The sequence below is a fragment of the Oratosquilla oratoria genome, chromosome 8, assembly GCF_046742065.1.
Source record: "Oratosquilla oratoria isolate Oo_2021 chromosome 8, ASM4674206v1, whole genome shotgun sequence".
Lineage (NCBI taxonomy): Eukaryota > Metazoa > Arthropoda > Malacostraca > Stomatopoda > Squillidae > Oratosquilla > Oratosquilla oratoria.
The window spans coordinates 75,913,061-75,940,109 of NC_134784.1; the positions used below are offsets into that span (position 1 = coordinate 75,913,061).

A 27,049-nucleotide genomic window follows, 5' to 3' on the forward strand; every position below is an offset into this window, starting at 1 on the left:
CTCACAACTAACGGTTTCGGTCAAATGAACTTATTGTAATGCCTAATATTCAAGTAAATGAGATTCTTGAAACCAGCACATTTTACAACTCATCAAAATTTCAGTCATGAACAAATATTTTCGCCGACTCACCTTTCCAATATCTGATTTCATTACCGTACTGAGCACATCTTCTTTCGAACCCTCCCGTAATGTCGACACAAAGGAATTAGAAATTAAAACACAAGTAAACTTACGAGATTTTTATTATTTTATTTACATAACACTGAAAAAGTTTGGGTTAATATTTACAACATATACAAAAGCATAATACAAAAATGAGTTTACAATCCACTGCTCTCAGTTTTGTAGTCTCGGTAAATTCACTTCCAATTGTGGAAACGAGAGCGTCAAGATTCGTGTGCGTACACACACAATGAATGAACACTGAAGGAAATTGCGCGAAGACCTCTGCGCTCCAATGAAGACGGTTGGTCGACCTTTTGAGAATGGATACAAACACAAGGAGTAATTGATTGAAGAACCAGCGGAACAATAGAATAGTAGCTGTTGTTACTTGCCGGTTCAACGCAGCGTCTAGAGCTCTAGACACTATGTGTTTGTCAATTAGATAACCCCTAACGACTGGCCAATATATCAAGCTTTACAGAAAAATTTAAAATTAAAGGCTAATCTCTATAACTGCAATTCACCAAGAATTCTCCTTGGAGAAAAGTGATGGTGGTAATAAAGTCGACTAAAAAATATGCCAACAGTCACGTACGCATTGGGTGCGCAGTTCAAATTCTTGGCGGGAATATCGAGATCAAATTGTATTCGCCATCACGTTTATATGAAATTTACGACAACATTGTATGAAATGCGTCATGTATAAGGATGGGGAGGATGAATATTTTGGAATGCGGGTGAAGGCGGGATAAGGGAGGGATGAAAATATCCGAAGGAAAATGAAAGGAAAGGAAAAGTGAAGAGAACTACCGAGTGATGTCAGGATTAAGGTAAATACATTAACATAATGAATTATCATAATACCTGGCACAGTGTCGTCCTTTACAAATTTAATCTGGTTAATGCCTTGGAATTTTATTTTGCTACGGGGAACAGGAGGGTTGGCTGTCATCTTCAAAGTAAGTTGGGCTACTCGTGGGGGATACAGTCTGTTATCAGTTAGACCTTCGATCAACAACACCGTGGCCTACTTTCAAGATTTCATTTTTGGGAAAACGCCTTGCTCTTTCATTCTGCTGGGGTTGGACAAGGATTTGGGGCTGTATCAAATATTAAGAGTTAAAAGTATAACCTCTAGATAAGAATAAAAACAGAGCGATTCCTAGACATTTAATAGTAACTTATAAGTAATACTCCCAAGAATATTTGATGGTTTCCACTTCTCTTCTGTAGAAAACGGTATAATGAAATTGCAACGGTAATCACTGCAGTTACCGTAAAAATAATATTTTGACTGCATATTATATAAATTGTGGGGATTACATTTTTCTAATGTCGTGGATCCCGTCTGTATAGGATGAATGTTAGTCTCGGAACAATAAAATCTTTTTAAAGGAGGAGGAGCGTTGATCATGAGAAACAAACAACCATCTATCTCCTACTGGTTGAAGTGGTTGGGAAGGAAAGCGCGTGCATACTTCATTACCTTTGCGCATGTGCTCTAGGGACTGTTGGAGCAGGTGCGTCACTGCTACTAACTGGGAGAGAAGTCGGATATTAAACCCGCCAACTGATGGTTAAAAACCCCGAAGACTTCTAATTACGCCATCAGCGCACGATAAATAAATGGGATAAAATGATCAATACTATTTTCCCAAAGAAATCCAGATTACTGAAAGGGGTCTAAAATGTGAAAGTATCTCACTGAACCTGACAACTGACTAATATAAACCTTCTGCATCGAAAAAAATAACGTGATGCTTAAGCTCCGTGTGTGTGCATACTATATATATATATATATATATATATACACACACAAACTTGCACCTACCCAACCCTACTCCACTAATCAAGATTTGATAGCACCAAAAGCACATCTAAAATGAGTGAAACTTTTCACATGTCCCATTATTAATTTCAAAAGTACCAGCCATCATATGTATTACTTTTTCACTCCTGTTATATTATTTGTTTCCATTGCTTTAATTGTAATTATTTGGCTAATGCAATTACAAACAATACTGAAGATGCTTTATTAAAGGCGAAAAACGTTGAAATGAAATTATTATAAAATTTTTGTTTATGCTCGTCCACACAAAGGAAAAAACATCATCAGAAAAGCGAGAATGCTACAAATTTATATAACTACAAAAAATACTGTCTAGAGCAAATTATCTGTAACAGAATTTGCTCCCTTCTTTTAGAATTATACATACATATATATATATATATATATATATATATATATATATATATAAACACACGTAATGTATTTTTGATTCTGCATATATTTCTATTTCCTTATTCGTCTTTTCCGTTCTTAATAATTTGCGGTCTCCATATCTGCCTGCTCGGATAGGCGCATCTACAAATTGTGGAATAACAATAGGCTGATGATTATTGCACTTGGTTGTGCTGCCATTTTATACGGTCCAAGACAACTTGAAAAGTACTTTTACGACACAAGTTTTAAGCATTTTATTATACTTCTATAATTTTGAAGTAATATAACTTCTTAAGTGATAGTAACCGCAAAAAGTTGTTAAGGATATGGCTTCAGATTTTGGGGTTTTCCACGTGGTTTATGTAGATAAACAAGTGAAAGCTACCACACTGAAAGTGTACCTTTCACATAAACGGTTGTGGCAAGAAACAAAATTTCGCTTTAGAAAATTCATAGGTGAACTAAAGCAATTTCAATGTTATTTTTTCCTCAACTTCGATATTTGGTGGAAATAAACAGGACTTTACTGGACCGTAAGATAGACAAAACTTGTCAACTGCGTGGTTATCGAAGCCTGACTGACCACTTCAATCCATTCCCAGTCAAACCTCCTCTTAGACGAATAAAATCACCAGGCGCCACCAAAAAGGAAATCTATCCTATGAGCCAATTTATGAAAGGCGTTTGGGGCGGGAATACTATCTGTAAATGCGATTTGGGGCGAGCACAGAAGGAGGGCAAACCCTCGACAACTTCCTACTTGCATGTCGTTCAAACTGAAACGAGACCCACAAATTTGGAAGTTATTCACAAAGTGAGGGTCAGTCCGTAGAAAATGTGCCCAGAGCGCCTCGCACGGCTCCTTTGGTCTGGGTTTTTGTGATAATGGAGTTCATTGATGCACGTGTACCCTGGGGGCTGAGTGTACCCAAATCTGACCAGAAAATTAAACCACCATCTATGGATTAAACGTTCCACGAGATTTACTTCAAATTCAAAATAATTCACCCAAAGAAAACGCGGTCAATTTTTTCTACTACATTAATTTCGGTCAGAGCAGTGGATTTGTTTAAAGTGCTTGGCACCAGTGGCAAGCTCACGTTTGATTGGTCTACAAGACATAAATACATTTTGATTTACAAATGTAACAACAGCACGATAAGTATGATGATAATAATAAATGTGACTATAATTACGGCTAAGCTCTACGTATTCAACTGCCTCGCTGGGGGCACCTTTAGGGTCAGCAATATATGGAACGATGTAAATGCTGGCAGTCACGCAAACGGACATGCAACAAGTTCTAATCGGGATGCGCAAGGCGCGAACTTTCATAGATGCGTCGTGCCGTTATGCACCAGACTCAACACACGCAGTGATGTATGACCACGGACCAAACACGCACCTAACTCACACGGGTACAAACACTTACCGTGTCAATACTTCATGCATACCTAACTCTCGACACAATTCAATCATAGCATTTAACCTGGCACAAGGACTAAAGAATATAAAAAACGCCCGACAAAAGTGACCTGATTGCTTTCACTTCGTGGTTTATGAAGGGAATCGAACATTCACCTTTTCATAGTAGTCTATAATTAAATTTATACACAATAATTTATCTTAACAGTCCTGCTGCATCCTACTCCGTAAACTTTTCAATTACCAAGGACTTGAGTATGTCATGCTGGTCGCGCTAGAGGATGGAAGGGGAAATGTTGGAGGGGAGAAGGAATTTCTATAATCTCCTGTTCCACTTCACGAACACCGGATTTATCCTGATTGTACTACGGATTGGACCCAGGATTTCCCACCAACGTTACGATCTACGGAACTGGAGCGTTACAGTATACACAAATTTCTAATAATACGTACAAAAATAAAGATGTCATGAATGGTTAGGGGGTATCCGTGCGACGCTTTGGGCTAGGTTGTGTGCGCTTGTTGGGTGTGGCTGGCGTTACATTTCCGGATGATGCTCAGCAACATTCTGAAGACCAAATTCTAGCTCATCCTTTACCGTACACTATTATACACCACTGAATTGTATTGTGTATGGAAACTGTACCGTAGGTGCTAAGACAGTACGATGTTACTATATACACAAGGGACTAAGGATCGTATTTTATACATATCTTTCACAATGCTATACTACTAATGTTACACAAGACCATCTCACATGTACACAATTTACACTCTATATATGTTGTATATAGTGCTGAACAAAAAGTTAAACATAACTGCGCATTGCCCGTAACTGTTATACTGTTTGGCCGTTACGAGGCGAATGCTGGGCCATGCTAATAGTGTCACACAGTGTATATAAAAATTGACAAGTTTCATAAAAAATACAGCTATCATGTTACTGGCGCTATATGAAATCTAGTTTATGAGAGATGACTACAAATCTCGTGTTCATTAGTTTTCTCCACCTCTAGTTACTAGCTTGTTTCTTCGTCGCAAGTTATAGTAGTGTACTGCCGATATTTAGTACGTTTCCTACATTCACTCACTCCATCTCTTGTACTGGCTACAATTTTTATTTTCATTTTTTTTGCCACAGTACAAACCCTAAACGTAACCATGACATGCTCGTGCTGAATTGATACGAGCTGAGCACTTAGTTTACCTTCTAACTCCCAACACGCAGTTCATTCCCGTGCATTCTATTCCACAATTTCACTTTTTTCTTTACTATTTCCAAAACTGTTTCTTCCACAATATCTTTTACTGTCTAATTCTACCGTTCCAAACTCCAACTCCTGTTTTCTTTTCTTTCTGCGCCAAAACAGCATTTTCAAATTCCAACTAGTTCAGTTTTAGTCGCGTTTAAAGTTCAACACGCTGATGCTGTCTCCATGGTGAGACCTGCACTTTATCACACCTGGACTTGTCACTGAGTACACAAAATAGCCTCGGTAGCGTACACATCACTCATGAGCGAATGCACATTTGCCGCATACACCAAACTCATGTGCAACCAAAAATCTCCCTTCTATGGGTAAGTATACCAAAACATCACCACATTTTCGACACTGCTCACGAGTTCTAAAAATCTATACACATCTAACAAATGATTAGTTATCGTCACCTAACAAAATCCCTTGGGCACCTTGACCAGATTGTCCGAATTTGAAAAACCTACACACTAAATGTTGGAAGATACAAATGTCGATTTGGTGCGTTAGGCGAGAGGATAACTACAGCCCACACCTACGTCCTCGACAATAATTACTAATTAGTGACTTCACTTACACATCATATCGAATGCACAACGGCTTTCATCCTCCTTCCTACCCTAGATGAAGGATGGGAGGAGGAGAAAGTGTGTCGACACCTTTCCAACCCTTTATCATATTTGGAGTGGGTTGGATCCCACACACTCGAATTTTCACCCTTCCCCCCTTAAAAATCTTTCTCCCTTATAAGCCATTACAAGAAAATAAATCTTCCTTTATAACAAAGTGTCTGAGTTGCTGCGCCTTAAGAGGCGACACAGGGTCATATTCGTACCTACCCGAAGAGTTGCTATTGTACTTTGGCAGGAGATCGCGGGAAAGGAGGATTGCTTTGCACGAAAAGTTTTGATGTGTACTGCTTTGGCAACTTGTGACCTAGAGAAGAGAAGAGAGCGGGAGGGGGGAACTAGTTTGCTGACGTCAACAGTGGCCATATCAATCCTGTAATTAATTAGTATTTGGTGTGTGTGTTTGCTTGCACGCACACACACACACACACTGCAGAGAGAGCGGGGCCTTCCGATATATTGTCAGAAGTCGATTCGCCATTGTTGAGTCCTGCTAAGAGTTATCAAGAGCCTCATGCAGAAGAGGGGTCTTTGGTAGAAGTGAGGGTTGAAGAAACAAGAGAGAAGACAAAAGCTTGAAACAGCGGATTCCCGCGATCTCAGGACCTGCACAGGTACTTTGTACGTCGTGGATTCGTCATCAGTTATCCAAAGGGTCTTTCCCGCCATGGCCTGGTTATTTATCTTTATTTCTTCAAAGGTTAAGGAAGTCACACATCTACAACCAACTTCCACGATCTGCCCGCCTAACCTACAGCTTAAATGCCTCTGTGTCCCTTTAGAAGTTGGTTTCCTCGGGAGCAACCGCATCTGGATTGAAAGGCAAGGCTTCTTCCATGGGCGGCTTGATGGCATGCATGGGCTGGGGCTGCTGCTGCTGCTGGGGCGGTTGTGGTTGTTGGTGATGATGGTGATGGATAATGGGCTGATGGGGAGGGGGCGGGGCGAGCATGGGGGCGGAGGCAGAGGCGGCGGCCAGGGTAGTGGCTTGTGAGGCCACGTAAGGCTGGGGCGAAGGCCAGGCGGGCGCCGACTGTCACACGTAGCTCTCTGGCCTGTGTCCGAAGCAGCGGAAATAACAATTCTTCCATAGGGCGAGAGTTTTCCCAGACCATACCCAGAACCCTGAAGTGATGCCCACGACCAGCATGCTCAGGTACTTGGCCATGAAGACGATGAAATCTGGCCGGGATCCGTAACCGTCACCTAGCATCCCGACGCCGCTCCCAACGGGCGGGCAGTTTATGTTGTAGGATAGCCAGGGTTCCACACGAGAGTTGCAACGGTCCCGCTGCCATGTCACCGTCCACTGCTCGTGAAGAGCCTGTTCGTAGAAGAGGCAGGCCAAAACAACAGTCGCGGGGACCGTGTAGAGCACTGAGAACACGCCGATGCGGACCATGAAACGCTCTAGTTTATCCGTCTTGGTGCCGTCGTGTTTCATGATGGTTCTGATGCGGAAGAGGGACACGAACCCTGTTATGAGGAACACGGTGCCCAGGACGAGGTAGATGAAGAGCGGCGCCAACACGTACCAGCGCAGGGCCGAGACGTTCCACAAGCCCACGAAGCAGGTTCCAGTCAGGACGTCACCTGCAAGGCAAAACCGATAATCAATCGAGGGCATTTGGACAGCTGCAACTTGGAAAGGGGGCTGGGGGGGAGAAGGAAGGGCGTTCGAGGTTGTGATCACAAGTGGCGATGAAAAATAAATAACATACACATGAAATACTTAGGGGAAATACATACTGGCAAGTACATACATATAAACGCCAACTTAAAGTGAAAAGTAAAGGATAACAGATTAAATTACATACCAAGTAAAGGTACAATTGTATTACAATAAAAAAAAAACAATATATATATATATATATATATATACAAAACTGATAAGAAACGGTGCGCAATGCACACATTCAACATTGCAGCACAAACTAAGTAAGCGCAAATACAAAAATGTAAAAACTAAAAGACAAAAACGCGAAATGGATTCCCCCATTTCTGCTTCTCGAGATGAACACCAAACACCCGATACACTGGACATCAAGACCTCCCGCGACGCCATGACGGATTAGTGATGGCGAGAGAGAGAGGAAAAAAAAACAAAAAACGCAACTACGGGAAACGAATGTCGACGAAATGCAGACGGCAATGTCATCTGACAAGATTAAGGCGGGAGAAATGTAGGAAATTCTAAGAAACAGAAGTACAATAACCCCGACCTCTGCAACGGGTACTAGTGCAAAACAAACACAAGGGTGCGAAAAGTGATACGGCGCGTCGGGAACTTCCTCCCCAGGCAGTTGAGAAAACTTGTGACACGATACGACCCGGACACTCACGGACAATAGGTCCCGCTCCCGACGCTAAATGTCTGGCACATGTTTCGGTGGGGCCTTTTCTTCATTTCCAGCCCACCCCCGCCCTCAAACAAAAGGTGGACTCCATCGTGTCGACGTGGTGCCTGGTCGAGTGGGGGCTACAGTGGGGAGACTGTGGGTGAGTGTGGACCGCCCGGTGTAGTACCGTGGGTGTGGTTAGGCCCCGCTGGGAAGAGGGAGGGAGGAAGAGAAGAGAGACTGACAAAGAAGGGTGCTGGGTAAGTGTACGTGCGTGTACAGATATGCATATTGTGGTGCTGCATATGCATAGCCGTGCGGGTGATTGGGGTTGTGCTGTTTCACCGCAGGCGGGAGATGCCGCGTCCTGGGTCACCCACAACACACGCACACGAGGTATACAATTTCAATAATAAGAGTAATGTGTGCAAAACAAGGAAACTATGGGGAATGAGTACTGATAAACAGGCGAGTATACTCTCAAATTTATGTTCATTTGTATAATAACCGTTTCTAAACTGCACAAGCAACTGGAGCGAAGAAGGAACCCAAAACAATGCGGCATTGTGACAGGAATATATCATATGTAATATACAAAACATTTCATATAATCAAAGACAAACTAAAATGTCTAGGGTTTTAACGTGTGTATTGGAAAGGGGGGTATTACGTTTGATGACATGCCAGATTCGATCGATTCAAAAAAGTTTGGGAATCACTCGTATATATACCAATAACCCCCATGCCCAGTCGGGGTTATGGTCAGGTCAAATGATGCCTTGATTATACGTTTGAAGAACAGTACAGAAAGGGGGCGGCCTAGTCTCCTCACGCTGTACTATTTAATTTTTACGACATGCACGGAAACACTACTACGGCCTTTCTCCTTCAGAACCATGAGGATGAAAACTGAAAAGGTGCTGTCCAGGGAGATTATTTACGAACGACAGAAAGGTGGGAAATAATAATAATAATGGTTCAGCAGTCCTCTACGAGTGATGATTTGTTACCAAATATTTATGTGCGAAACCAGCTAATACAATAATCAACACACGTTTTATTTTCATATACAATAAATCATTTAAACTTGAAGGACTACAATATTGTTTTGTGATGTAATTGATTTTCTTTTCCCATATACGTTCTGTACGGTAAATGAACTGGAGGTTTAAAGAACCCAAACAAAATTTCGTTTTGCAGCGGTAACGTTAGTTATTGATCATTGCGATACATTTAATGGAAAAATACTGCACATTGAACACTATAAATTTATCAAATAATAATCAATAAACGCAATATCTATATCAATAACATCTTTTGGTTGTTTGCAGGCTACTATCCACGACTGCATAAAAATGACTAGTAGGCATCTACACAATTTCTTTTTCAATCACAAACGAACGCACAGATTCGGAAACAGTATTTGCATAGTGTATTATATATATATATATATATATATATATATATATATACATAAATATACACATATACATTATATATATACATACATACACACACACACACACACATATATATATATACAAACACATACTGTATATAAACATATAGATACATATACGCGCTTGGACTGTTCTGACAGGTAAGTCACTGCTGAGTATCAAAATTGAGAAATTAGAAATCACAACGTGTGCGAGACCGGGACGCCTCCGATTACACCACTGGTGAAGATTAATCTCCAATCTAATACAAACGAATTCACGCCAAGAAACGCTCCTCAACTACAACCAGTATCGTCACCTTTGGAGAGAAAGTGGCTACATCCAACGGCCAAAAAGTTCGAACGAAAATTTGAAAAGAATGGTGTGAATTTAAGTAAGAGTTCAGAGTACAATAAAAGGGGGAGAGAGAGAGAGGGAGGGCGAGGTACAACACAATGATATTTAATCACATGGACACACACAAAACAGGTACAAGACAACTACAAACACGCACAGAACGAGGACTGACCGTGTGAGAGCTACACACAGACCGAATTCTTTCCCAGCTTCTCCGACTTCGGACACGGATGTCCCTTCCTCCCACTGCATTTTAGCCGACGTTTTCCTTGCTATATTTTGACGTTAGGGGCTGTCCACATTATCTACATGCCGTGATCACTCTTGTCAGTATGTCAAAGAAGGCTAGGCAAAGGTAATGCATTTATAATGTACTCGGGGAACGGACCTGTTCGGAAAGATTTCTAATTTCGCGACAACTACTCCCACGTAGAACCATACATCGTTCTAATCATCGGGCATATAAAAACGTAACATCCTCTGTCAATCTCCTATACCCACAATCACAAGAAGATAAGCAGGCATAGCCTGAGCTAGAGGCAGCCACGCTGTGCCGAGACAGACCAGGCCAGAGCAAACCACAGCAGACAAAGGAGGCCCTTTCTTCAGCGAGTCTGGTCCGGTTTGGAATCTGCGCCCTGCTTACGAGCAAGCATGTCTCCCCCCTACCCCCCACCCCCACCCTCATCCACACCTACACCTACACCCCGCAGTCGCCGAGAGATGGCTCCCCAGTCCTACTTCTCTCGATGGGACGCCGATGTACCTTCTTCCCTTCACAACAGAGTTCGTGAGCGTGTACAGCGTCTCCGCTTTTGAAAGCCACCTGTTCGTGCTTGACAACTGCAGACGTCAGTCGTTAAAGAAAGAGAGGGAAAGGGGGGGGGAGACTGCACAGGACATTTGGAAGGTGGTTGGCTGAATCTGACTCATTGCAGATTAGTTAGGTTAGGCTGGATTTGGTCACAGTGAGAAAATAACGGTAATAACTAATATAAAAACACATAATACATTTGTCCTTTCACCTTTCAATAATATTCGCATGGAAATAAACACCTAAAACCAACATTTTGGAAATGTGATTTTTGGTTTATAGTAGTTGTACCATGTGGTGTACTTCCGAAAACGCCGCCACCCACCTTCCACTCCTTCCCCATTCTTCTCGACCCACCCCCACCCCGATCGTCTCCTTCCTGCCACCCACGTAGGTGCTCTTGTCGTTTTTCACTCTTCATCCTGCTTCCGGAGATCCTGACTTCCTTCCTTTCAGCTGTTATTTTCTCTTTCCTGCGAGAGGCCAATGTCCATACCCTGCGTCATACTTGCTTCCCTCTTCCCTTCCTGTTTCGGATCCCTCTACTAGCTGAACACCTAACCTACACCCGCTTCATACTGTACCGATCATCGTCAATGCTATGCATTTGAAAAGCTTGAAGAAGACTTCGCCTACAGTCTCTAGACACTTCAAAAATGTCTAACATTGATTGGTTCAACTTCCCTTAGTTCGTTATATATCTTCTCGGTATATGAGGCAGGTGTAATATTTTGGATAAAAAAAAAAATATTCAATCCAGCAATAGTTGATAATCGGCCGAGTCTGAATTGAGGTGTTGCTTCTGACGCTCAGCCTCTCCTCATTCCCGTCCTATCGTAACTATAGCAGATGCTGAAAGGGCTTGGAAGAGATTAAAATAACCTTGCTATGGAACAAGAAAGAGCAAACATGGACAGGAGAATGGGATATATGACGGGTGTGGAAAAAGAAAGGGGGTTAGGGGGAGACAAGAGAAAAGAGAGTACATAATGGAGGGGAGGAATAGGGGAAGGGCGTTGGTAACTGGTAAAAACCAGTTCACTGAAGGGCTTGCGGTGTCAAAAGTACTTGCACATTTTGCCTTGTTTAAATCCTCTTTTAATACCCGACTCCACCTTTCCGGTGCAATATTGCTCCCTGAGGATACAAGCACAAGTCATTGCTGACGAAATTCAAAACGAGCTCCTCCATAGACTGTTTTTAACCCTAAGGGAAGTCAGTCAGCCATTAACGATTGCCCTACAGTGAACAAAGACGTCTCCTATCTTCCAAGAATGGCAAGACTACTCCAACTTTTGCCACGTGACAGTCAGTCTCAGACGTGAGGCTTTCAAAGTCTGTAGATGAACTTTGCCCTCTCCCAACCTCGGCCATGCAACTCTTACAAATTTCTCGATCCTCCAAAACACATTGAAATGCATTGGCCAGCTGCAGCAGTGAAACCCATGTAACTGCAGACTGTGCTGTTGTGTCTCCAATACATAGTCTTCCTTGAAAGGGAGCCGGGTCGGCCACCTCGCTTCGTCTTCCTCCTCCTCCTCCTCGTCCTGACCGGCGCCGGTGCTCCTACTTTCCTGTCGATATAAAAGGGCAGGCAGGCAGGGCAGGCTTCCAGGATAGGCGTCACCGGTCAACTTGGCCGGCGCCTTTCCCTCGCCTCCCATGAACGCTGTCTTTATCTCACTCTTGGCCCCGTTTCTCTCGCCTTCCTCGACCACCATCAACCCTTCTCCTCCTCCTGTCTCTGTCGCCCTCACCTTGCAACTCCTTATCAATTCCATCTGTTCATAAACATTCGCCTTCAACCTCTTGCCCTCCCTCCCTTCCTCCTCTTAACCAAACCGATTTCTTCCACCTCCTCCCTCCCCTCCCTCTCTCATTCCTGTTTCTATGCATGAGGATTTCTTTCCAGTACCAAGTGTGCATGCGCGCGCGCGAGGACATATACGTGTGTATGTGTGATTTCTCGTATCAGGTTTTTTACATCTCTCTCTTTGTCCTATGGTTTGCTTTCTACTATGCAGTTGTCCTTTTTGGTATTAAGCTTGATTTCCCGAAAGTATTGACGAGCTGCCGGACATGCTTCATAAAAATGGTCAAGTGCATTAAATTAGTTAATATAAACTACAAACACGTTTTCAACCTCGGCAGTTTCTCCTCTCGTCAAATGCAAAGGGGATCCTTCCACTACACACACATACGCGCGCTCGCATACACATATGCACCACAAATAAGCAAGCGAAACATACTTAACGAAGTAAGTTGCTAATATATACACCTTACCGAAACCGGTACGTTCTCCCGATACAAACACATCCCAACGACCGCAAAGGACGTGAGGCATGGTCGCGGCAGGGTGACCAGATTTCTGAAGAGGGACTATACTAGACAGCAGCTAAAATTATGCCAATTTTGTACGATTATTTTGGTCCTCTTAATACTTTTGGTTTGTTATATATTTTCTTTTTATTAATACAATATTATTTACAGGAAAATATGTTGAATTGTAGACGACAGTTCGATGATAAAATCGTTTTACTGAGCACTCTGCGCAGCTTATTCCCATCACACGGGGACTGGCGACCCTTCCCTCCCCCAAACAAAGGAAACAGTCATCCCGATGTGTCTAGCGCGAATGCTCGCACGCACACACACAAATGAAATGGGGTTTAATGGTTATATGGGTCACATTACACAATGGTGCTTCAACTAAGATGAATAAACTACTAAGAAGTGTCGCGTGTGAGTGTAGGGGCAACAACATTAATGGCTCATTCCCACGGCAGACAATTCATATTGAATATTAGATGGTGTTGTGTTCCATGATGCATCACTGACACAAAAGAGACGCGGGTATGGCGCCATAAGCTACATTCTATCAAGAGCCATATATACTCGCTATCCTTAATGAAAATGCGTATAAATGTTCAATTCGACCACTACTAGGTTATATTAAGCTAGATAATGAGATGGAAGAATACAAACACAAGTAACTTCTAAAATGACTGGTTATAGGAGTTTTGCTGTGCAGACGGCGGAGGAATACATACTGGGGCTTTCCATGGAAGATGTCAGGGGGCACCTAAACTACTATGGCAAATGAAAGTAGTATATATGTGTATATGGAATTATACTTTAAATTAGCTTAGATAGGTAATGATCGATAAATTGTAAGCCTTCTTCACACAAAAATAAAGTGGATGGATTGTGTGAAGCCAGGTAAATAGGAATAGGGCAGGCTTATAGGGTTGTAGGACATTTAGTCTTCTGGACATTTAGTCTTCGGATATTTATTATATTATGTGTCTTTACACAATAAAGAATTATCTATACATAAATTTCAATATTTTCTTTTTTCTTAATACTGATGTTTAAGCTGATTATCCTATTATAACTTGAAGGTGAGGACTAATTATCCCAAGACTAAATGTCCAGAAGACTAAATGTCCAAAGACTAAACGTCCAGAAGACAAAATGTCCAAAAACCAAATGGGTGGATCCCAGCTTATAGATACAACCACCTGCCACTTGCCGTTGGCACTGGTGTTGCCCGCCCCCGAAGGAAGAAAAGGAAAGGACGTGGGTATTGGCGTCTCTGATCCCCCTCGCTCGCACTCTGTTCATACCTTCCGATTTCGTGCAAGTTATAACTTACATTTTATCATGTAAATTAAATAGTTTTGCACCTCACCCTTTCTTGTGTCCTTGTGAAGCGAGAAAATTCCTTCAAAAGGCAAAAAAAATCATACTAGCTACTGGATTGAAGGAACTGTTCAAATCACGGCCGAGATTTGATACATCAACTCAAATACAGAGGCTAGTCTGTGAGACGGGAAGTGCAACCCTAGGAAGCTCTACAAGCAACATATTAAATTTGTGTGTGTGTGTGTTTTACTTAGTGGTACACGGGGTTCGAGCTGTACTCATGTGGCCCAATCTTTTGCCTCCTCTCACCCAACTTTGCCTTAAATTCGTTTATGCTGTTGACCTGGATTATATTTTCATCCAACTTGTTCCTAAGTATACACACCTGTAGAAAGCTATACTTCCTTACACCCTTCAAATCATTTGTCTTTTCATTTTATCTTACATTCTTGTTGATCTTGGTTCCCACCCTTTGTATTATCTATTGTTATTTAAGTGTGATTACCACACCACCGTTGCATATTAGTCTAGGAAGAATCAAACTTTCAATATCCTTCAGCGTGCAATGAGATGCGACTTCCATATTCTTAAAAAAAATACATGTCCTCTTATATATTTTTAATTACTTTCTGGTGATCGATCCCTGATGAGCAAAAATACCTCTTTTTGAGAGAGAGAGAGAGAGAGAGAGAGAGAGGGGGGGGGGAGATAATAAGACTTCTACATAATCGCTTACTAACAACGAAAATATTTGCTTAAAGATTTATGCAAATGCCTGAGACCAAACACGCATAAACAATTCTAATATGCTATGTCGCTACTAATAAAAGGCCCTTGTGCAATGTTTTCTCCGACATCATATGAATAAACCACAAAGTCCCAAAATGATGGCCATGCCATTACAGATATGCACCAACATTCATGCAATGCGTCGCCGGCCAAGTACACAAACAGGGCAACAAACGTTACCTTACAAATACTGGTAATTTCGTGCTACCAATTTATATGCACACGCAAGCCTGCACACACACACACACACACACACACAGTGCTCATCTTCGTCAGGTTCTGCCGGCGGCAGAAGAATTTTTGAATAAGAACGAAGCCATTTGCGAACCTGGGAAATGGAAACATGGCGGCCGTTGGTACTAATGTATGCACGCGCACACAAGACTACCCTGGACAACAGAATACGCTGGGATGCGTACAATACGTCGAGAAATATATTAAAATAAAACGCAAGACATCAGCTGCCCGCGTACAAACAATTCACACAAGAGCATAATTATGGTACGTATATCTATGCCCCAAACTATTCACGTATATAAGCACTATCCCTGCTGCAGACGAGTGGGCGCACACATTTCATATACATCTAGAGTCAACCTGAACAGCGCTGCATATTTTCAGAGTAAACACTCGTTTTGATAAACAAACTCAAGACGGTTGGTACCCCTGGTTTCTCGTTGGACTCTCCACTCTCGGCAACCTTTTGTATAATAAGTATGGCTAAATGTTTGTGTATGAGTGCCTGAATGTGTGTGTGTGTGTGTGTGTGTGTGTGTGTGTGTGTGTGTGTGTGTGCGAGCGAGTGAAGAGGATGAGAGAAAAAAAAAGTCAATCAGGAACGGCTTGTCTCGCGTCGGGTAATACTCAAGATAATGTCTACATACCTTGACTCCTCAATGACCATCCGGTCGAACTGGCCAATAGCTGCCACCAAACCAATCATTTATGCAGCTGTTTGTGGTCTACATAGAGCTTTAGACGATGAAATTATGTGGCGACTTTTTTTTTTTGTATGAAAGATAATGCCATTTTCAAGACGGAAACCACACTAACGAGAAAATCGTGGCTCCCTGATTCAGACTACAAACCTCGTCATTGTTCATGCGCCTTTTATGAATTTAAATAACATTATATTTTCACAAAATGCGCATTATTCATGTGCGTATCATCGTTACTTGAGACTTTGTTGCATCATGAATACCGGTTACCGCCACAAAATTTCATTCGTCAAATTCCACCGTCTTTGGTCTCCCACACTTTTGAAAAAACGCACCAACATACACATGTTCTTTTGCCCGTCGTTTTTTTCCCCGTCATCGACTATCTGAAGCCCGCTGTTGAGCCAAGTCTCCTTCTAATCTCTTCCGTGAACTGCAAGACCGATTCATCCTTTTTATATGGAAATGTAGGCGCGACCAACCCAACTTCACAGCCGAGTACCATTATCCCTTTGAACGCACGAGCACACAGACAGACAGACAGACACACACACACACACAGAGAGAGAGAGAGAGAGAACGAGAACAATTTCCATTACTATCACCTTCCAGTCGGCTGCCATTACCCGGGACTTTACGACTCCAACAAGCTTTTCCACCCTCCCCGCTCTACAGGTGAGGGATGGAGAAGTTTGAAAGAGTAACGTGGCATATGTTGGAAGAGGCTTTGTGCAGCACTGGGCAAGTGGCTGAAGACTTGACGCAAAGTTGTTGCTGTTGCAGAATCTAAATAGACTCCACACTAGATCTTTGCCATAGGCTTGGAAAATACCATCCTTAATGAAAAAAATGTCAAACAAAGTCTAGAAAAATCATCTCTGGTAAGAACAAGAGATAGCATACAAGTTCAACAATAACAGAAAAAGTAGGGACTTTCTCCCTCCCAAGGTTCTGAAACAGCGGAATGTAGTTAAAACAGAAAACTGTCCTAAGGGAGTTTCAGTCCCGCCGAAGGGTGAGACGAGAGAGTAAACTGGGTGACTTGTAAAAAGGTAGCTCAGTTTTATCTTTCTAGAAGTCCTACACAAACAAAACTGGACACGGCACGCATGCGCAGAAATACAACTTTTCACACAGATGGATTTATATCTAGAACAGTCTAGAAGGTGATATAGCACAAGGTAGAACAATATATCAATTCAAAAAATCAGTATGATGATCACAAAAAAAAAAGGATATAGCCCAAGTTGAAAATATCCCTTTTTTTAATTTGAATCTAGGCAAGACAAACTGCAGGGTAAGAGATAGGACCCTACTACGTTGATCCTTTCCTATATACTACCAATTAGGTATATAAACACCGTGGTCAGGAGTGTCCCAACACCTCTTCTTTGGGAGTAGTGGTGCATGAGTGAGTGGTAGGCGCTGGGTACAGCCACCCGTAAATTGAGTACGTCCTGTATATTCTATATACTACATCACACTTTGGATGGATGATTACACAATCACCTCACAAGTTGTCCTACACGCAGATATTTTTCTAAGTTCAAAACAATTGCGTTGGCTAGTTTGAACTACAAGCGAAAGAATTTTTTGGAAAAAATATATAACGTGAGACTGATTCGGTTTTTAAATTCTCAAGCAAGAAAACTAAATACGTGCACGCAAACACACAGACACACACACACACACACACACGTGTGCGCGTACATTTACAGAATCGTACCTTCTCCAGTCCTGTCCAATAAACACTGAAAAACATGTCAAAACATTTTGGAAGAGAAACCCTGGTCACTGATTATGCACAAAACTTCGATCCGTTTCAATACAATTCGGTCAAAGCCGTGACCATTCCTAATTAACTCGTACAAGTCTGACCACATACTTGCGTCGACTTTTACGCGCATTACCGCCACGATAATTTAAATTTACACCAAGACCTCTAACGACATTCAAATTTATACATTTTAGTGCAATTCGTGCATACACCACATTTAATGCAGCCTTAATAACAAAGACTACCACGCACGTACGCACGCACACTGCTTGAAAGCTTCGCTATAATACTGCAAGCCGTTACTGCCCCCTGGTGCAAAGGGGGTTACTTTGTGTGTGTGTGTGTGTGTGTGTGTGTGTGTGTGTGTGTGTGTGTGTGTGTAAGGTAGCAGAACTGTCCATAGATTAGGGTACACATCCGAGTTCTCATCCAGGAAGGTAACATCTGTCGATAACCGTAAAGATTCACCGATTTGCGAAATAACGTGAATAAAAAGTCCGATCAAAATTAAATAAAAAATCAAGACAGAGACGGGGCTCCACGAACGTCGCTCTTATCCACTGTGATACAATACAAATATACACTTAAATTCAAGCACATTCAGGAACGCGCCCAAGCAAGCGAACATACATACACGCACACAAAGCAGAATCACACAAACCCACAATCCAGGTGAGGCATGGTTAAAGCGCGCACGCATGCGCCAAATATCACCTGGGCACAAACTGTGGCAGATAAACAGAAACAAAGAAAATTCCAGGAAGCCATCGAGCCAGCGGGCCCGAAATATACGCTCGAGGAGCGACTGTGTTTACGCCAGGGCACACGCGAACGCACGCACGCGCACCTCACCCCTTAAGAGAGGCAAATGCTCAAGGGTGATCTCATGCTCAAACGTACGCTTGCACTGACACGGACGCGATGGATTTTCAGAACTGTATCAAAACAAAATGGCAAAATGTTCTAGCTTAGTTTTATCTCGTTTTGTTCTCTCACTCTCTAGTGTGTGTGTGCACGTGTGCGAACTTGTGTTTGTTAAGCATAAGAAACGCAGATAAAGCTGAATTGAATTGCTACAAATATGTATCTATATCTATATATATATATATATATATATCTATATATATATATATTATGTCACAGGTGCATGCATATACTACACACATACTGCATATACATACAGTACACCAAAGACGAAGTGAGCCACAGCAGTGGTCACTGCTCTTGGAAAATTACCTCCGGTAAGTCGTCGGAATATACTCGCGGCTGGTCACGCCCCCCCCCCCCCCCCCGCCGCCGAAGGAAGAGAGACCGTTATAGATACGCCACAGCTTCCTGGCGCAGGTCGGGGCTCCAAGCAAACCCCGCGGGTCGACTTCCTATTTCGCCAAATTTGTTCTTTCTTTTTGATACACCAACCCGTTTTCGCGAGTGTTGTTTTGTATTTTTATTCTGGCTATAACCACTTGATTTAATTAATATTTTTTTCAACTCATTTCATGCCAAGTAGCCTACCACCAACTTATGGGAAAGCAAATACCTCCTTTTATGAATAACAAAGTTATATATCAACCAATTTGGATTGACATATTTCTTACAAAGAAAATATTAAATACGTTGCATATTAGGTACTTGTATTTTTCATACTGTATTTTCAATCGATTTGAACATATAGACTCTAACCTCCAACTTAATTACCATTATGAACACGCTGCACCCTTCCCCCAATAAAATAAAAAAACAAACAAGTCCATAAATACCATAAGCCATTAAATACATAATAAAATACAACCAATAGATAAAAATAAAATAAATAAACAAACAAATAAAATGCAACCAATAGATAAAAATAAAATAAACAAATAAACAAACAAATAGAAATATAAGTCCTGGACTAATTGGGGCCACCGGTTGTCAACCCGTTCTCTATCTTAAGATCTTCACAGTTTTCCGTTGTTCCGTATTATACGACCTCTATTGTTTTCACGACAATTCTGAGACTTTTATTATTCTTTTCTCGAATGTTTTTTTCTTTCCCGTTATGTCACCTTTGCAGTTTATGAGTACTCTCAACTAAACACGTTATCATACTGGGTTACTTTTCCTCAGTGTTGAAGATCCCGCACCTATCGGGGAAGAAGAAGAAGAAGAAGAAGAAGAAGACGAAGAAGAAGAAGAAGAAGAAGACGAAGAAGAAGAAGAAGAAGAAGAAGAAGAAGAAGAAGAAGAAGACGAAGAAGAAGAAGAAGAAGAAGAAGACGAAGAAGAAGACGAAGAAGAAGAAGAAGAAGAAGAAGAAGAAGAAGAAGAAGAAGAAGAAGAAGAAGAAGAAGAAGAAGAAAAGAAGAAGAAAAGAAGAAGAAAAGAAGAAGAAGAAAAGAAGAAGAAGAAGAAGACGACGACCAAACGACATTCTATGTATTCTTATTAAGAAAACAAAACAGTTTCCCATGGTGATTTTACGGCGGAAATGTGTTGGAGGTTGGAGAAAAACTAACCCAGTGTTATAGCACCTACAGCCATCATAAGAAACAGGATAACGCATGCCAGCGGATAGAAGCGTTGGTTATCTACAATTCATAATGACCTTTATCGTTTTAGCATCTATTGCCATAGTGTGCCCTTCACCGTTTTCGTGTTTCCATTACGTGACCTTTAGTTTATTGAATTTTGCGAGGCTGTTTTCCTCGATTATTTTCTTTTCTGTGAACTTTACATTTTTCGTTATCTGTTACTATCGTGTGACCTTTACCGTTTCCCCGATTTTTTTTCTTTGTTATTTTGAGAACTTTACTTTTTTCGAATATATTATCATGTGACCTTTACAGTTTCCATGACTGTTCCTATCACGTGAACTTTACCGTTTTCCTCGATTGGTATGTCTTTTCTGTGACCTTTTACCTGTTTTGCATCTTGCTATAGAATGATCTTTACTTTCCTGCGACTGTTCCCATTAACGTGACCTTTGTTTTCCTGTTTCTCGACAATATACCTTCTATTGCTTTATCATGTTCCTTTTTATATGACCATTACTGCCTTCACAAAATTTCAGATATTTCTTGACCTTTACAGTTTCCATGACCATTACTATTTCCGTGGCGTTTGACATTTTCGAGATTGACTATTTTGTGACCTTTGCTACTTCAGAGACTATATCACTATTATGTGACCTTTGCTATTTTAGAGACTATTTTACTATTTTGTGACTTTTGATATTTTCAACTGTTTTACTGTGTTCTGAACTTTATTGTTTTCATGCTTGATCCCGCGCGACCCTTACTGTTTTCGCTTACTTCCATGGAATGTAAGCGCGTACCGGGCTTTTGTAAGCGAAGACGAAAGTTTTATTATTATTATTATTATATATATTATGATTGGTGACCGAGCAGGTTTGAGCGTCGCTTCTTGCAGCGGAGGTCGAGGTGACGGCAGTTTGAACCCTGGCGCCAGCGAGTTGGACCAAGGGCATGCTTCGCTAAATTCCACACAGTTCTCGGGGGGGGGGTTCACGACGTCAAACCTAATCCACATCATCACGTAGAATTCTATTATCCACATAAGCTGCTCACACCTCTCTTGAAGACGTACCTGTAGTACTTAGCGGCGGAGAAAACAGTGTCTTTCGGGCGAGATCGCATTCCAACGCTTGATAGCAACACACACACACACACCAAAGGATCATTCCTTATAAGGGGTGGCCAAGTCAAAGCACACACCCACTTCATACACATCCACCGCCACATATACATACATCAACATTTATGTGGACCCGTTGGCTTCAACATCAAGGTCATGTGGTGCTGTGAGCGGCGGTCAGGTGGATGGAGTGCTCGACCCAAGCTTCAATAGTTGATCTGGGTACGGCTCAAGACAAATACAATATGGAGGTGTGTGTGTGTGTGTGTGTGTGTGTGTGTGTGTGTGTGTGTGTGTGTGTGTGTGTATGAGATAGATTTACATGTTGCCAGTAATAACCAGCTCTTCTATCCTTGGGGACATTACCGCGAAGATGTGGAGTCACAGGAATAATAAGGTGGGTAATTAAAGAGGGCAGTTGAAAGGAGGGATACATTAAACAATGTTACATGACTGTTCCCTAGGGGTGATCGTGAAATGATGGAACTACAAGTAATAAGCAACATGGAAATATTCATATACAACATCAAGGGGGCTTGTAGAAGAAGTGAAATATGAGTGGAGATTACTCTCTATGAACCAAAAAATATTGCGTGCCTCTGGTCCATAGGGGTTCTCATAGAGGCAGGGACAGCAATGGGAAGAGGAGGGAGGAGGGGGAAAGGAGGAGTGGAAGAGTAGCTGGAAGGGGGCGGGGGAGAAAGGGGAAGGTGGGGAAGGGGGCAGGTGGAAGAGGTGAGGAAATTGGCAGAGAGAAAATATTGATGATGGTACGCTGGAGGGGTGGAGGAGGTGGGTGGTAGAAAACGAGGGAGAATAGAATGGAAATATGTGGGAAGAATGTATAGGAGGAAGATGTGAAGGATGAAGAAAGAAAACGAAGAGGGTGGCGTGGATGTCGTTGTAGGAGGAGCGATCACACACAAGAGTGACTCAGCACAAGGGCGCAGTGCACCCAATATATCATTACATAAACGGAAAAAAAAGGAAACGTACCGAGTGTGGGGAACATTGGATGACGAGAGAGAGGAGACAGGGGACATTCTAACAGTTGCTACAAAACTAACGGGTTGACTCAAATATAATTTTAAAGAGTTTTGTGTCTACATTCAATTATTACATTTATTTTGGATGATAAACTGGCGATATAATTGTGGTTTAACCGTTGTGGACGTTTAATGGTTAAAGACACTGACTTATAATCTTGCCAACTGATATAAATGTTCATATTTTCGAACATCAGCTCTCCGAAGTTGATAAGCCAACAAGATAACAAAACTTAAAAGTAGTTGTATCTACGTTCGTTCGTGCGTGTGCGCACGAACGTAATACCTTTGAAGCTTTAAAAAATGGACGTAGCATCACCCATCCTAATTAGACCTTAAAAAATATGTAAAAGCAAGAGCTCATTTCCTTTGTCTCTCCCATTATGAAGAACTCATGTAAAACGAAAAAATCTCGCGCAATTACACTTCAGTAAAATATCTCTTTCTCTTGCCCTTCCTACTTGCTTTCAACTTCGTATTCTTTTCTCCACGTTTTCCATCGACATCTTTAAAATACATTCCATCTTTTTTTCTTTTCACCCAAACACACTACCATGGTTTTATTTTTGCCACATAATTTTGTCTCCTCAGTTTAAATAATATTTTGTTGGATACCCGGTTTTTTCATTCCTACACACGAAAACAGTTTCAATAAAACTTTTCATCTTTCTCTGCGCAGTCAACTTTTCTCCGTCCCTTATTTGGCAATCGACCCACTCTCCCTCCACTAAACACACTCTCAAACTGCCCATTTCCATCACATTACTCAAACTTACTTTCACCAATCGATCCCGTATATGGAGTCTCCTTCCCGAATACTTCTATCTCTGCTTTAATTTATCCACTCAACCTTACAACTGCCATTCTAGCACCTATGCATACACAATACAATAAACGTATGTATTGCATGCAACACCTATTCTTCATAGCGTTGTGCATAGCGCTGGCCACTACGACAAGGCTGTTTAGAAGTGAACACAAAAAAACTAGCAATGCGACAGACACGATCTAGTCTTATGTATTGTAGCTTCTCACCGTTACGCCCAGTCACCCCAAACCCACTGTACGTCACACCGCTTCCTCCTCCGACACCCTCACTCCAACAAATCATTACACACATTCCATAACCATCACCTGACCTCAAGTCGGGATCCGGTAACAATTACTGTATTCCGTTACTGCTGCAGGGTTACTGCCCCCAGACGCTACTTAGCGACCGAATATTGTGGGGACGAGGTTTGGGGATGTGAGACAAAATAGGGAACCGACGCTAGTCACCCTCAAGCACATTACGCTCGTTGTCGGGCCCATCTTCATTATGCTTGCTCACTGGCACAACTTCGTCGAAACGCTCATTCACTGGAGCGTCTTCATTATGCTTGTTCACTGGCACCTTTCGGAGAGGGGGGTGGACCGAGAAGGAAAAATTCTAGTGAAGATGCTGGTACGACACGCATATATAAAAATGCAGATTTGCCATGGAGTTGGCGAAACGTGCATGCGCACAAGACAGTTTCGCATTAGGGAGGGGCAGTACCGGTGCTTTCAGAGCACACTGCTTACAGCAGAGTGGTGGCTGCGAGTGTACCCAGCCGTGACCAAGAGGGTGGGGGGTGGGGGAGGAACCTGGAGAGAGAGAGAGGGTGAGGAAGAGAGTGCCTGAAGGAAGGAAATGGGGGAGGTGGGGGTGAAATTAGACGCAAAGATGGGAAACAGGGTGGTGATGGGAGGGCATGAGAGGCAAGGCGAGTGGGGGAAAATGAAGGATGCAGAAAAGAAGAGTGTAAAGAGAATGGAAGTGTGGAGCCGCATTTACATGGCGAGATTCAACCACGGCACCTGAGACGGTAGAGTAGGAGGCTTTGGGAGAACGGTTGGGGGAAAGTGAGATGGAGAAAGATTGAGTGGGGACGGTAGGGTAAGGGTAATAGGTGTACTGAGGGGAAGATAAGGGGATTTGTATATGTGAGGAGAGAGGACAAGAAACAAGAAGAGAAAGAGAGGTGGATGGTGAACATGGAGGAGAAAAAGAGACAATAGGGAAGGGAGAGATTGGGAAAAGGTGGGGGGGGAGAAGGGTGAGAGATGGGGATAGGAAAAAGTGGAACGAGTGTGTGGAGAATGGACGGAGAGGGGGAAATGGGATCCATGTATGGCATGGACGACTAAATAGTGTACTGTGTAGTTTGGGGGAGGGAGACATTAGAGACGATGGGACTGAAGCAGGTGCGGGGCAGATGAAAACAACGACAGATGTATTTGGGTGCCCCCCCCCCAAGCCTACTCTGGCTGGGGTGGGGATATAACATTAATGAATATGTGGACTGGGGGAAGGATAGGGCATGAGGCTACTAAATATCCTTAGAGAATTTTCTAAACGAGAAAAAAGGTAAATACATTATGAAGACAAGGAGGGCGAAGTGGGAAGGAGGGATGAAGGTATTAGTGTATAGTCATTCCGTGTTGTATAGTAAAAAAAATGCAGTTATGGAGAAAATAGTTTAAAAGGCAGGCAAAGGAGAAGATTGACAAAAAGAGGGGTTACATAAGACGAGAAGGGGATGGTGACACCAGGGAAAGAGGAGGGAGACGCAAATAAACGGGGGAGAGAATAGAATAGAGGAGGGGGAGGGGAGTGAAGACAAATGGAGATGAGAAGGGGAGAAGAGAGAGTAGAGAGCAGAGGAGTAAAAGAGAGGGGAAAAGAGAGAAGAAAGGGGAGGGAACGGGAAGAAATAAGGAGAAAAGAAAACGGGTGAGATGGAAAAGAAAACGAGTGGAAGAGAGAGAGAGAGAGAAACTCCATTTTGTTGCGGGAAAACAGCTTTGGGTCTCATGAAGAGCTGTCACCCCAGAACGGCCACAGTAAGAATCGTCACCCTACGAGATCCCACCTAAAGAATTGTCACCCCAGTACGCCGAATATCAACATTGGAATAAAAATTCGGTTTGGTTAGGTTAGGTTGAATGAGAGTTATGCTTATTGTCATCAACTTATACTACCGAAGATTGAATCACCCAGGATAGCCCACATGAAGAATTGTCACCCTGTCAAAGTGTGGGGTGACGATTCATGTGATCCCAGCGCTTTTATACTTGTGGGACAATAGAGTACCGAAGAAATGGAGACATAATTATACAGGTGGTAAAGGATTTATGAATGACAGGAGAAGGAATACAAGTTAAAAGTGCCCAGCACTTTTTTTTCTTCTTCTAAGGATTAGTTATCAATCATGCAAGAACGCTGCGTGACTCCTGTCCGTAGGGGTGTCGCAAGTCTCAAAATAATGATTGTATAATCTTATGTTGCCACTCTCCCATACGAAGGGAGTAAGATGAAGGAAGAGGTAAGAGGAGACGAGGGGGGGGGACTGAGAGAAGAGAAAGGAGAGAGAGAGCGAGAGAGAGAGAGAGAGAGTGTGGCATGGAAAAGAGAGTGGAAAAAGAAGAGGGTAAAGATACAGAAAGAATGTAAACTGCAAAGAATACCAAACATACAATACAGGAGGGTATAGGGAGAGGAACAGGGAGGGAGAGTTGGTGAGACTGAGAGGGGTATACATAGCCCAGCAGCGTGAACAAATGCCACAGGAGAGCTGAAGCCGATTTCGTGATGTGTCCGTCGTGTTTTTAGTGTGGGTCAAAAAAGCACGATCTTGTCACCCTTTCAAAACATTTAGTCCGGCGGTTCTCAACCTGGGGTTGGTGGTATCTCTGGGGGATAAATGACAAGTTTCGAAAATCCGGAATTTTGAATTTGTAAAGAAACCCATGTATGCAATAATCCAGTAAACTTTACCCCAAGCTGATACGCGCATCTAGAAAGTACGCGAACTTCAATTTCACAAAAATTGGATTGGGCATACATTAGTTTTGGTTAAATTAATGATGAAAAGAGTTTGTGCACTCTACATTCTTTTCGTGGTAAAGGTGAGGGTACGTGGCTTAAATTTTATATATATATATATATATATATATATATATATATATATATATATATATATACACACACTCGTATATATATCAAATGCTTGTGGTGCCTAGCATCTCCCTACACGAGCCCCGGCAGAGCCTGCGACCGTTGGACAGCAGATCCGATTTCTGATGGAGGCTTAACGGATCTTTTGGGCGCGAATTCCCCAACCACTACCACCACCACCGTCAGGTTAAGAGGAATGCAAAACGATGAATGAGGAGGAGGGGGAGATGAGAGAAAGGTTGGAGAAATAAGTGGAAACGAGTTCAACGAGAAAGGTGACGACGGAGAAAAACAAAGGCGGGAAGATAAAGAAACAACGAGAAAATGGTGCTGTGGAAAAATAAAGAGAAAGAGCGAAAAAGTGGAGTGATGAGGTAGGTGGAAAAAGTGGAGGAGGAAAAGGAAGAATCGATAATGGAGGAGGATGAAAAGAGGAGCATCTGGTAAGATCTGGGATGGATTAGGGAATTTTGGGAGGAACGATCGCTATGTGTCTACAGCAGCTATTCTTAACCCCCCACCTCTCTCTCTTTCTGTGTGTGTGTGTGTGTGTGTGTGTGTGTGTGTGTGTGTTTACCTAGTTGTATT

At 42.3% G+C, this 27,049-nt stretch overlaps 1 protein-coding gene across 1 annotated transcript in view; it reads right to left on the reverse strand.

Annotated features, from left to right (window-relative positions):
* Window positions 1-227: 227 nt before the first annotated feature.
* fz (frizzled class receptor) overlaps window positions 228-27,049 on the reverse strand; it is a 153,237-nt gene continuing 126,415 nt past the window's right edge. The window contains exon 2 of the mRNA XM_076189466.1: window positions 228-7,295. Within this exon, the coding sequence (XP_076045581.1) occupies window positions 6,739-7,295 (557 nt within the window). The 3' untranslated portion in view covers window positions 228-6,738. The remainder of the gene's footprint in view (window positions 7,296-27,049) is intronic.